Source organism: Lepisosteus oculatus, chromosome 4, assembly GCF_040954835.1.
Source record: "Lepisosteus oculatus isolate fLepOcu1 chromosome 4, fLepOcu1.hap2, whole genome shotgun sequence".
Classification (NCBI taxonomy): Eukaryota; Metazoa; Chordata; class Actinopteri; order Semionotiformes; family Lepisosteidae; genus Lepisosteus; species Lepisosteus oculatus.
The window spans coordinates 36,385,618-36,398,503 of record NC_090699.1 but is presented as its reverse complement, the minus strand read 5'-3'; the positions used below and the strand labels follow the sequence as shown (position 1 = coordinate 36,398,503).

The window sequence follows — 12,886 nt, the reverse complement described above, 5'->3', positions numbered from 1 at the left end:
GTTTGGATAGCTATACACATGCACTAAACCGGATCTGAGAAAAGCTTAATGCCTCATCTTAAAGTAGCTTAGAGTTACTGTTTTAAACACTAGTATCTACAGCCTGCCTAAAATTAAGAGCTAAATACGGACATCCTTCTACTCAGGGTGCATCCCTGAGTTCTAACCAGTTACCTGGCTCTCCTCGGGGTCCAGGAGGACCTGGAATAGAGACGCCTGAAAGAAAGAAGAGAGCTCTATAAATATCTTCATGTTTCTCCAGTCAATGAGCTGAAATTCAGTGCTGAAATGGGCACAGCTACTGCTAATGTGATCGCAGCAGATTTCTGGTTAGGTTTGTAAATGGTTAATTTTTACTTATTTTGCATGAAATTTCCTTTAACCTGAAAAATCTGAACTGTGCTTAAGTACAGGTGAAAGAGAAAGTTTAGATTTTGCTACAGTACATGCGGAGCTATAAATTATCATTTGAATGTCACTTATTGAATGGCATTTATTTCAGCAAGAATGAAGCTTTAACCCTCACTTGCCTTTGCCCTCGCCCAGCGTGTAATAACCTAGACCATGTTACAGATGAAGTTACCTGGGGGTCCTGGAGGCCCAGGTGGCCCTGGGGGTCCCTGAAGAACAGTATCAGAGCTTGATTGTTGCCCTGGGGAAAGAAACATTAGATCAGGACAGGTCTCTTATGTAATGATTTACAAATGGTTTACATCATGCCTTGGTACAAGGAATCTGAATACAGTTGAGGTACTGTAGGTATAATAAATGCTTTTAAACAAAATATCAGGTGTTCAGATTTGCTGCAGTCACTGGAACTACAAATACGTTTCTAAATACAAAACATGGAAAAGTAAAAAACCTCTTCTGGAAAAACCAAAGTGCAAGATTTTGAAATTTAGGTCGAATTTAAAATACAAAACAAAGTACAAAAATAGTCAAAATTGGTAAAGAAAGGAATATAATTAGTAAAATTTGTATCCTTTAACCAGGAAGGAAACATCAACCCAGCAGTTGTACTGGTTAGATTTGCAGGTAGAAAGTAAATGAACACTAACTCTCGGTGTTTGACAACATAACCCTGCGTGACGTTTCCACAGTGATCCCAGGCTCTCCAGGTGGGCCTCTTTCTCCTTGGACACCCTTAGTACCTTAAGAAAACAAAGAGGAGTGTACTGACATTGTATCCATTTATTTTCACTTCTGACTTATTCACCTCAGTGACACGGCCACCCTCTCAGTGTAGGACACTGCAGTCATTTTCTTTTCCGACCTCAACAAAAAAGTATTTTAGTCAGAGGTTGTTTTTAGTAGCTTAACGGGTCCAGATGGGCTGTGTTTTGTTTGTGGTGTGCATAATACTACCAAATTCTGCAGCCTAGAGCCGCAGATGAAGAGCATAACTCTCTCTCTCTCTAAAGGAGCAAAAACTGGACATTCAACAATGTGCTCATAGTAGACGCAGAATCTCCTGGATGCAATGTAAACCTGACACCTCATTCAGAGCACCATAAAGGGGGTTCATGATAGAGCGAAGCAAACATCACCCTGCTGTCTGTGCTTGTCCTAATGCCCCAGTAAGAAGTGTAAGAAGGCACCATCCTTCAGATGAGACATAAAATCGAGGTCCTAACTCCTGTGGTCATTAAAAATCCCAGGGCATTCTCGAAAAGAGCAGGGGTGTAACCCCAGCATCCTGGAAAAACTTCCCGTTGGCCTTTACCAATCATGAGTGATGAACTGGCTTCATCACTCTGTTCTCCTCCACAATTGATGTGTGGTGAGCATACTGTGTGCACTATGGCCACCATCGCATAATCCAGGAAGGGGCTGCACATTAGTGGTGGTGGAGGGGAGTCCCCATTAACCGTAAAGATTTTTGAGTGGAGTGTACAGAAAAGCACTATATAAGTGTAAGGAATTATTATTATATTATTATTCCAGCATGTCTTATCATTTGCACTATCTAATGGACATGAGTTACTTACCTGGCTGTCCTGGAAGTCCAGCAGGACCAATGGGACCTGCAGAGATACAAGTACAACAGAGTTTTTTGGGGAGGAATAAAAAATAAAAGTAAAATTAAATAAAATTTGATAATAAATTATCAAACTGCCACCGCACAGACCAGGGATCCAGTTACTATATGAATAATCTGAATCGAATCTATGTAATTGGAATCTGTTTTCTTCTTTTAACCCCAAACTATTTTGCACAATTCTGTATACATAAAGTACATTGTAGTAACTGAGGTGAATGGAGTGATGTTTGCTGGACACAAACTCAAGGTCTCTGTCTCAGCGTGTGAAGACGAGTCCTGATCTCACCTGACAGTCCTGGGGGACCGGGTTGTCCGGGAGGTCCAGGGATCCCTGGGGGTCCTGGGATAGCCACAGAGGAAGATCCCGCTGCAAAAAAGTCAGGAGCTTCTCAAAATCAGAGCTAACATTCCTGGACCATTCCCGAAGCTACATTAACTGCTACATGGCTGGACAACAAACCACGTATTCCTAAGACATGAGCCCTCACTTCCACCACACTAATTACTGAACAGTGCATCAGTTAAAAAAAATGCATATAACAAAAACATATGTAACAAATTCTGTATTCCACTGTTAAAGTACAGGGACTAATCTGATTTTTAAAGTAGCTGTGAAGCATAATAATCATCATCATAATTGTAAAGCTGCATTTAAAAATAAAAAAAAAGTTACACCAGCTACATTTGGCAATAGGGCAAATACAGCAAATTCTCATATTGCCACTGTGGAGAATGATGAAATGGATTCACAGGAGCATAAAAACTACTTAGAGTCACAAGAACACTTCATCACTTATGAAGCGAAAGGGAAACATGCCCATGTGTTCTCGATCGTCAGAACTGAGCCCCACGCTGTTGCGGGTTCTGTTCTGTCCGTACAATTATGAAGTAAGATTTAAGTACTGTTTATTATTTTCTCCATGTGTCAAGGTGATGGTTTCTCCTCTCACAGTAATTCTGACGTCTGATGTTTCTAGTTAGCAAGATGAGAATTAAGCTGGTGGTAAGCAGACCTTTTTTCTTACCTGCATTAATGACTTTGCCTGGTTCACCCGCATCGCCTAAAAGAAAGCATCAGTCTAGTCACATATCACAGCCAGTCTGACATTGACCTTGGCAGCCTTAATAACATTGTTGTGCTTCACTGATAAACCAGCTAACAATGGACAGCAGGAAAGCACTGTGCACTTCCCAGTTAAAAATTGTTTGTCTATTCAAGACCTCTGGTCATCTGATAAGCCACAGCTTCATGACACACATACTTAAAAAAACCCATTATGGCATTCTGTATTAAGAATTTAAGATTAGCCTGACTATTATACACAAGTTTCTGGCCTCATTGAACATATAACATTTTCTGTATCATTAGAAATATGCATTTGTTTTAAAGAAATGAGTTTGATAGAATAATTTTGGACATCAAAGGATAATTTCTCATAAGCCACAGTAAATTCACTAGAAGACTACAAAAATGTTACCACCACTAACAACAGTAATAATCAGCAATAATTACTCATATAAATACAGTAATTACATTAATAATCACATTACCTTTAGCTCCGGGCTGGCCTGGGTTTCCTGGTAGTCCTGCAGCAAGAAGTCATTTTCAGAATTCTTAGAAACATCAACCCTGAAGTACTCATTTAACCTTAATTTAAAGATTTTCCATGGCAATGTGCTATTGTATATATACTGTACAGTGTGTTAGTGGCACTCTTTACTCTATAAAATCTATCCACATTATCCTTCTCTGTACACTTGATCACTCTGAATATTAATCTGCTAATCTGGTAATGATGATCTTACTGAGCCACATATATTTTACATGTCTGGCCACCATAACATGTGATGAGGAATAACCCCTGTCAAGATCAAGGTAGAAACCATTCCCACTTCTTATGTGTACTGTTGTTATGTGTATTTATGTACCTGGTGGTCCTTGTAATCCAGGAAGGCCTGGCAGGGAAAGAAAGCAGTATCAATAAACAGATTCTTGAAATCACAAAACAAAGTACTGCTATAGAACTTGAAAACTATTGTCTCATGTGGTTATGACATTTTCAATCGGTCAAAATATACACATGGCTGTGTTTGCTTCAGAGTAACTCCTTTTTCATTCCTCAGCTAGAGCTTGACTTTAGATGCTGTCAGATCAGTTTGCTTTGCTGGTAGAACTATTAAAAAAAGTGAATTTAAAAAGATTTAAAAAAAGGTTGCAACCAAGTCAATGAACACAAATCTTCAATCAAAGCTGGCTGAAGGATGGTTTATGTACTGTATGTGTGGAGTTTATTTCAATTGTACAGTAACACCTTAACACACACAAAGGCTTGTGGGGCCTTTGGGCTGAAAACAGTAATACACCCAATGAGACGAGCTGGTACCTGGTTGGCCCACATCTCCAGGAGGGCCTGATGGTCCTCTGATTCCTGGCAATCCGATTGGTCCCTGGTCACCTACATGATGTATTTTAAAAGCCCATCAAGCTGTGTTCATGTTTCAGAATGCTGAGATTTTTCCAGTAAGCTTATAAAACCAAGTCTGACACAGGTGTATTTTCATCTAGAGGAGTTAAGCATAAAGTCAAACACCTTTAACGTAACACATTGACACACCGATGATTAAATTTTCTAAAAAGCAGACAGAAACATCAGTGTCCCTTACTGTGGGCACAGCTCACCTGGCAATGCAGTTCCTATCTGAGCAAGTCAGCTGTGGTACTTTTGTTTTTAAGACCTAATAATATGATGCTCTATGTAACAGAACTTGTGCTTTACCTCTGGAGCCCTTGAGTCCATCGTTACCGGTGAGACCTGTGTGAACACCACAAAAAAAATAAATACAATTGTGAAAAAAATCCAGAGAAAACCACAGACATTTCACACCATTTAGCTGTGATTGTGAATAGTAAGTACTAACTGTCCTCCTTACATTAATTCAAAGAACTTGCACCAAAGTTTAAATTAACTGTATGAGCTGTTGCAAATCAGATATAATGTAGTTGTTTTCAGCATAATGATGTTTTTTTTCTTTTCCTAAATGTACAGTTATTTCATTAAATGTTCAGTTATTTACTAAAAATACTAAATTTAAACTGCTTTTGAAGTATTCTTCTTAGCAGTTTGAAGCAGTTCAAGAATTAAACAAAAACACTGCAATGTAGAGTCAAGCCATACTGTACATGCAGGTACTGTATGAAAGGCTGGCCCAGACTCTGTGCTCTCAGTATTGGTTCAGTTCTCTCTTCCTCTGCCCTTGGCATTACTCACCAGCAGATCCTTTAGGTCCCGCCTCTCCAGTTGGTCCTGGGAGCCCTCTCTGTCCCGGGTCACCTGAGGGAAAAAAGACCACCAGCTCCTTTAGAGCTCAGCCGAACTCCCAGTGAAGCAACATTATTGTGCAACACATTTTCCTCCTCACATCCGTGTTTAGATAATCATTCTGATGCAAGGTTTGTTTGGTACATCATGCAAATGATTTAATGGAAAAGGTTATTGTCTTGATTCTGGCTGTATCTCGTGTAGAATCAAATTTGGAGGCAATTCTGAGAATTGGTGGAGGTTGAATTCGCTGTCATGTCTGGATTAGGACAAGCTTTGGAAGGCCTCACAGAATAGCTGGCATCATCAGTACATCTTAAAGGGCATCACTGCACTTGTTTTGAGGTTGGGACTTAAAAAATTAGAAGCTCTAAAACAATTCATGTCAGACTCTCCTTAGTTACATTCAAGTAACAGCTTTGAAGGTCTAACAATATCTGATTCACTGCCTCTGGGGGAGTGCTATCTCATGTAACATGAGTGCTTTATAATACAATATGAGGACATAAAATAACAATAGTGGCCGGCAGCACCACTACACACCTGTAGGTCCACGAGGTCCCTTCTCACCCTGATCTCCTGCACAAGATAAAGGCAAATAAAGATTGCAGTAACAAAAATCAGTTACAGCAAGGAATTACTTAATCGGATCAGCCATAGCGTAAGAATAGCCAAATCAAGATAATACAATGGTGCTCAGAGTTCAACAAGCCTGGGTATCGTTTTTGAACCCTTAGGGGGGAAAGTGGGGATAGAGAAGGTCAGGTCTCCCAATACTTCATTTACTCATAGAAAGAAAATGTTAGTTTATTCATAAATATTAGGGCTTTGATTCAACCCATTGAGAATATGGTCTCTTTCTGAAGGGACATCTAGAGTTTGGGGAAGGAAGCAGATGTCAGCCTTACTTAAGACTTATTATTACTTATTACCAGATGCAGCACCACAGACTGAATCTGGCCCATAAATTACACCAATACTCAGACTGTGTACACTAATTCTTCACATATTGGAATGTGATCAAAATCCATACAGGATGTGCCTTAAAATGCTAGGAGACTTAAGAAAATTGTCAGACTTTTTATAATATAAACGGTAAATAGTATAAATTAACACAGACTGTAGATTGAGTTCTGAATATTATTGAACTGATACATAAACCTGAGATGGGATATGACTGTTTATTTCTGTCTAATGAACATACCCTTTTGTCCTGAAGGCCCAGCAGATCCTTTATCTCCTGCAGAGAAAGGCAAGGATTTATGGTAGAACTGTACAAAATACCAGGACATATTCTCTCCTCTGTATGAGATACATATCATATTGTGTGTGGGATTTATTTAGGTACAGTATGTAAAAACAGAAATGCTGATATCTGGGCTTGTGATTATTTTTTTCTTTAGCCAGAATCTCATTCAACTTAACAAAGTATATTATTTTGTGAGATCTTTTGTGTTTCTGCAAAAGTTTGAGTGTGGGTGAGAGACCACCAAGAGCGAGTAAAGATCATCAGAGTCATTAAAACAATGCACTAACTGTACCTGCAGTAATTTAACAATCATTGGAAGTAGTGCATGGAGTGCTTGGATTCTTTGGCCACTTGAAAATGTACACTAAGGGAAAAGTGTCAAGAATGTGTGTGCTGGGTATCAATTTGGTGTGCAGAGTGAAGTCCAGTAAAGAGGCCATTAATCCCAAAGGAAATCGAATGGCAATTGAACATTTAGAAGTAACTGGATATTTCAAAGACAATGGAGTTCATTCAAAAAGGCCTGCTTAGCCTTGTGATACAGAAGATGTATTATTAAAGATAAAGATATCCAGGCCAGTAATAATAGCATATTTGTCTTTTCCCAGAAACATGCTCTATGTTCACACTGCCCCTTGAAGGCTTGTATCAATGACCAACCTCTGGGACCAGGCATTCCCGCCTCACCACGGAAACCCTGTGGGCCTGGTGAACCTGAGAAAAGAGCAGTGCAGAATGTACAGTTAAACTGATAACTTTCAAAATCTTGAAATGAATTCACTTACAAATGAAGGAAATGAACATTTCAGTCACTCACCTGGCACTCCTTGAGGACCCTGAGCACCTATCGAACCTAAGATGTTGGGGAGGAAAGTTTGTTAGAGCAGGGAAATGTAACAAACAAGAGAAGGCCACTCAACTTATCATTCTCTTGAATATGAACCACATGTAGATTTTGTTTGAATGCAGGACCAAGAACCAATTTTGACAGCTGACAAATAGCTACCTTCTTTTCATCACCCTGAATTTATCAAATGTAATTTTCGTACATACACAGCTTAAGTCTTGAAGCTGTTTGAGCCTGGTCTTTATCCTTTGTGAAATATTTACTAAAATATCTCAGAAGCTTGTTGTGGAACGAGAAGTGAATTCCTTTTATATTATAAATCCTGACAACTAACACCAAACTTGTACTGTTCCTCGGAAGAAAATGATCAACTACCACAATGGAGGAGGTTTTACCTTTCTGTCCCATAGGACCAACTAATCCGGGAGGCCCTGGAATTCCTGGTTCACCACTCGAACCTGTGAGCACAGAGGCAAGATGGGGAGCATTCTTAAAAGAGCAAAGGTCAAAGTTCAGAAACCTCATGAAAGGTTCTTCTATATTTCCAACAATTGTGGGTGAAGAGCTTCAGAAGAGCCTGAAAGGGTATGAATACATTTCTGCTTTCCTTCACGGTTGCACAGATCGCACATCAGGTGTCAACAAAACCAATCAAGTTTATGTAAGTTTTTTATAGGAAAACCAAACACATCTGACATAGTGCTGTATCAGCACCAAACTAAGGCTTCCAATAAAACTGTACTGCATTTTCTAAAGCTATCCAGTTGTTTGCCACTTTAAGTTTTAAGATCTCTTTAAAGTTGAAAAGAAGCATAAGATAAGTTGAGAAGCAGAATCATGATCCATGGTTTGTTCTTCGAATTCGAAGCTGAATGACAAAATGAAAACAACATGATCTGAAGAGCCTTCACGTGTGTTTGCAGATGTGAAATAATTCAAAGGAATATAAATGACAATAACATCTGGAATGGAACCTGTCTCAGAAAAGGGCATTTAAAAGTTGAGGACATGGAAACTGGTCAAGGAAATAAAAATTTACTTAAAATCTCAAAATTTTGAAAAATACTTTGGTGTGAGTGACTGTTCCTCTTTTCAGCTCCAGATGTAGTGTATCAAGCTCCCACACCATACTCTATTAATACACAGAACCTGTAGAAGCCTTTGAGAGGTCCATCAAACTCATACCCTTGTCTCCCTTCTCTCCAAACCCAGGCAGTCCTGGCTCTCCACGAGGGCCTGCCGGCCCCTCACGACCCCTCTGTCCAGGTGGGCCTTCTGCTCCATGTTCACCTGCAAACAGGACAGAGGCTTGCTGCTTTGACCAGAAATGGGCTGCCTGGGATAAATCACTTTTTGGAATTTATTTACACTACGTGACTGAGACGAAGCTATTAGATCAGTACCAAAGTAAGGCGGTAGGTTATCTGGAACATTTGGAGAACCTGCAAGATGTATTCATAAAATGACAGTTTTTCAAGCTAAAACCTCTGTGGCAAAAAGGCAGTTTTTTCAAACCTCTGTGTGGTGAAGGCAGTTATTTTTGTGGTTAAAAAAGAGTACTTTTAAGTTGATTCCTAGGCTGATTATATAGGTGATTATATAGGCTTTGCTCTTGTAAGGAACTCTATTAAAATGTAAGGTGAAAATAATGCACATGCTATACAATAATGGTTCACAACAAAATCTGAAACAGATGCTGCCCTTCATTAAAGCACCCAGCTTTACAGAGACTGGCAGCCGTCAGCTGTCAGCGTTCACCGCCTCCCTCTCCCTTTACCTGAGTTGCCTTTCTGGCCTTTGGGCCCTTGTGGTCCTGTGTGTCCGATTACACCCGGAAGACCTGGACATGAGATATAAGAAGTTAAATTTCAGTAGTCAGTAAAATATGTCCTTGAAAAAATAAGCATGTTTTAAGCATTTCCATTGTTTCCAGAGTGTCTATAAAAGAGAGCATTTTAAATGTAGTCCAATATCAAGGCTAGAACTGACTGTGATGTTCTTACCTGGTATGCCAGGGGAGCCAGCATCACCTGCGTAAGACAGCAATATGGTCAATTAAAGCATACAATGCAAGTTAAAGTTAAAGGAGTTTCTGTAAAACAACTAATGCTGTACCTTAATACTTACTTAATACTTAATACTAATTACCCATATTGTTTAATTTTCTGATAAAAATGCTCAGATTTAACTATGCACAAACTCAGCATTTGAAATTGACATAAGGCGGATACTGCACAGAGGATGTACAAGCAGACATACACGAAGCTGTGCTTGAATCAGAAGATCCCCTTTGGTAACAGGAGTAAATTAAACTGAATTAGCAGACTGGTTTACACAGCAGACACCTTCAATGGCCAGATGACAAAGAGAGAAGCAACACTTTAACTTTTGTGATATGGTGAACACAAACATTAACATTAGAAACAACTCACCTTTAGGTCCTGGGGCCCCTGTATCACCTAAATGTTTTAAAAAATGTAATTAAAATACTGATATTGTTTTGGAAAAAAGAGTTAACCCATTTAGCTAGCTTCTTGTAGTAACGATAAACTCTAGAATACCTGCCTCTGTCTGTTACACATTGTAATTAGAAAAGCATCTGCGCATTAGAAAATCTGTGTGTCTTAACATTGCAGAATGGCAAAAGACTTAAACTTCACATCTCTAACTTGCACTGCCACTGTTTCTTAATACTGAAATGTTATATTAAATTTCTTCTTACCTTTGAGTCCAGGTTGTCCTCTCTCTCCTTTGACTACGGTAGCAAGTGTTGCTGGAAAATAAGTAGAGAGATCGTCAGCACGCATAGGCAGAACAAGGGAAAAGGACATAAATGGACTTTATTTCAGAACAAAATGCTTCGATCGTTTACGAACTGTCAGCTCATATTAACAGAGGGGCAAAGCAGGCAGAGACAAACTGGATACTATACACATGGTTAGAGGCAGTACTTGTTTTTTGGAAAATGTGTTGCCAACACGCATATAAAAAGTTGTCCCCTGGTTTTCGGAAAAGCCATAACATTGTTAGACAATTGAACATCAGGAGCAAGAAATGTCATGCAATGTGCTTGAGAACATCAGAAATGAGAAATTATAATAAGCCAGCTGGGTCAAAGCAAGAAGGCAGGACCTGTACGTACATCTCATTGATTCAGACTGCAGCTCGGACTTCACCAGCTGCTGGACTGTCATCTGCAATGACATACTGTCGGTGCCAGGGCCAGCACCAAGGTTGATGCTATTGTCACGGTTGTCAGAGTAGACCGGGTCTTGAGGGTCGATAACATTGACGGACTTCAAGTAGTTGGTACTAGACGACAAACCCTCCAGGGCATCCACGCGCGACTTCAGTTTCTTCACCTCGTCCGCTGCAGCACGCCATCAGGGATACAACCAGCAAGGAGGAAAGCAGGGGAATTAAATCCCACACAATTTCACGGCATGGAACCCAAACAATTTTGCATAAAATTGAAATTTTAAATTTTAAATCTGCTTACATTTTCTAGGAGCTGTTGAATGCAGTTCTATTCAGTTTCTTTAATCTGACCGACAGACGCAGCTGTCTTACCCAGAGCAATGAGTCCAAAGAGCAGGCCGAGGAGCAGCAGCAGCCCCAGTAGCAATCCCAGCAGCCACTTCCACCAGCTGCAGCAGTCGCCTCCTCCACAGCAGCCACCGCCACCTCCGCCTCCGTCATCATAATCCTTGTCCTTTCGGATCTCTGGGAAGCAGGAGAGAGGGGGAGAGGGGAAATAAACACTATGTCATATTTAAAACATGGTGCTGGCTTTGGAGGTGTATTTAGAGCTTTAATGCTTTCTGTAATACTTGTCCTTCAAATCTATTCCTCTGCATTGCCAAAACCAAACGTCTAGGCTATTACTTAACTGTGAAATTTGAACTCTATTGAACATTAAAACAGCAGGTGGTATCCAAGACCTGGTTAGCAATGGAAAGTAGGGCCCAGTGTTTGACTCCCTGGTTGAAGGTGTTGGATGCTGACACATTGATCCACAAATCAGATTAGCTTTCCTTTTCATGTGGCTAAAGACATTGTATTCTTCACTCTATTGTTAGTTAGGTTTATTTGTCTGCTTGCTTTCTCAGCACATTACATCATTTAAATTATTTCTGCCTTCATCACTTTATTCAACACAGAAATCGTACTGAGCCAGATTTTATTTTCGAGAAAGAGAAAAACATACATTTGTAGTGTAGGAGAAGTTTGTAAAGGAAATTAAAAGGATGCAGGGAATTGATTTTGGTCTTGTGTTTAATCTTGCTTTAGTTTTCCTTATTGTTTGTTCCAAAATTTAAAAACAACAGCATTCGTGCAAACGTTCAGCACTTCATGCCCATAATGTCTGTTATGTACCTGGGAGAGACATACGTGCTATATTATTGGGTAATTCCATTCTAATTATTGAGGACCATTTAAAGATAAAATGCAGGTATGTTCATAGCAATAAATAATGTTCTTTTCAGTGACAATATCAGGTGTTGCGTGTAAATCATACACCGATATAGGAATACAATCAACTGAATTTCAAACACCTTGCTTGAATCTCAAAAATATATATATATAAAACAATATATTACATCAGTCTCCTCTATAAAGTGGAAAATGTATATACAGTTGATATAAATTTGTATATATAGTAAGTATAAGAAATAAAGTACTTTCTTCATGCATATATTGATATACAGTAGACAGAACATTCCTTACCTGCATATGTTGCCTTGTCTTTGGTTGATACTTTATGGGACCCATCTGAAAGAAAAAGTGTTTTCCAGAGGTTTACTAATGTCTTGTTAATGTTTTACTATTATAAACCAACAAATCCTTAAATCTAATATGAAAAAGGAAACTTTCAGGGTAGGAAATAACCACCACAAAATGCAGTGATTTTATCTGTAGCTTTATTTAAGTTAGTCCATTTTGACTTGCTAGAACATCACCAAATCTCTTTTAAAACACTGAGCAATTTGAACGTGACATGAAGTTCTTTTGGTGATCTTTACATGTTAGTTAATGCGTGCGTTAATGCGTTAATGGGTAATGTTGTGCTTACAGTATGCATTTGTGTCAGCTTTCAACGTGGCAGCATCTGACGAGCTGGACACTACCATCTTCTCTTTCTTCAGGGAATCATCTGAAAAGGACCCTGTGGAATAAGATTGTTTGTCATTACTAGCATATTTCAGTCTTTATGTGCACCTCTGAAGCAGGCAGTGCCCGATGAGCATACTACTCTTTGAATGTGTGTGGCACACACATTTTCTGGATTTTATACCTGTCTAGTTTGGTCCAATTAAATAAAAAATAACACCTTGCTATGACACTTACCAGTCACAAAAAAAAAACTCTCAAAGGAAAAACACTGAACAATTTTAAGATATGTATTCAATGTAAAATATATTATATTT

The 12,886-nt window shown here is 39.2% G+C and overlaps 1 protein-coding gene across 2 annotated transcripts in view; it reads right to left on the bottom strand.

Moving 5' to 3' along the window:
* The window catches only part of col17a1b (collagen, type XVII, alpha 1b), a 44,510-nt gene that overhangs the window by 14,469 nt on the left and 17,155 nt on the right, over positions 1-12,886 (bottom strand). For both annotated transcript variants that reach the window (XM_015347494.2, XM_015347495.2), the window contains exons 15-39: positions 12,532-12,624; positions 12,186-12,230; positions 11,028-11,180; positions 10,600-10,827; positions 10,180-10,230; positions 9,890-9,916; positions 9,461-9,487; positions 9,235-9,297; positions 8,643-8,747; positions 7,853-7,915; positions 7,428-7,463; positions 7,271-7,324; positions 6,566-6,601; positions 5,905-5,940; positions 5,311-5,373; positions 4,819-4,854; positions 4,426-4,497; positions 3,971-3,997; positions 3,593-3,628; positions 3,067-3,102; positions 2,328-2,408; positions 1,989-2,024; positions 1,059-1,151; positions 584-652; positions 175-216 (exon numbers count right to left, since the gene is read on the bottom strand). In XM_015347494.2, coding sequence (XP_015202980.2) covers positions 175-216; positions 584-652; positions 1,059-1,151; positions 1,989-2,024; positions 2,328-2,408; positions 3,067-3,102; positions 3,593-3,628; positions 3,971-3,997; positions 4,426-4,497; positions 4,819-4,854; positions 5,311-5,373; positions 5,905-5,940; positions 6,566-6,601; positions 7,271-7,324; positions 7,428-7,463; positions 7,853-7,915; positions 8,643-8,747; positions 9,235-9,297; positions 9,461-9,487; positions 9,890-9,916; positions 10,180-10,230; positions 10,600-10,827; positions 11,028-11,180; positions 12,186-12,230; positions 12,532-12,624 — 1,608 coding nt within the window. The remainder of the gene's footprint in view (positions 1-174; positions 217-583; positions 653-1,058; positions 1,152-1,988; positions 2,025-2,327; positions 2,409-3,066; positions 3,103-3,592; positions 3,629-3,970; positions 3,998-4,425; positions 4,498-4,818; positions 4,855-5,310; positions 5,374-5,904; positions 5,941-6,565; positions 6,602-7,270; positions 7,325-7,427; positions 7,464-7,852; positions 7,916-8,642; positions 8,748-9,234; positions 9,298-9,460; positions 9,488-9,889; positions 9,917-10,179; positions 10,231-10,599; positions 10,828-11,027; positions 11,181-12,185; positions 12,231-12,531; positions 12,625-12,886) is intronic.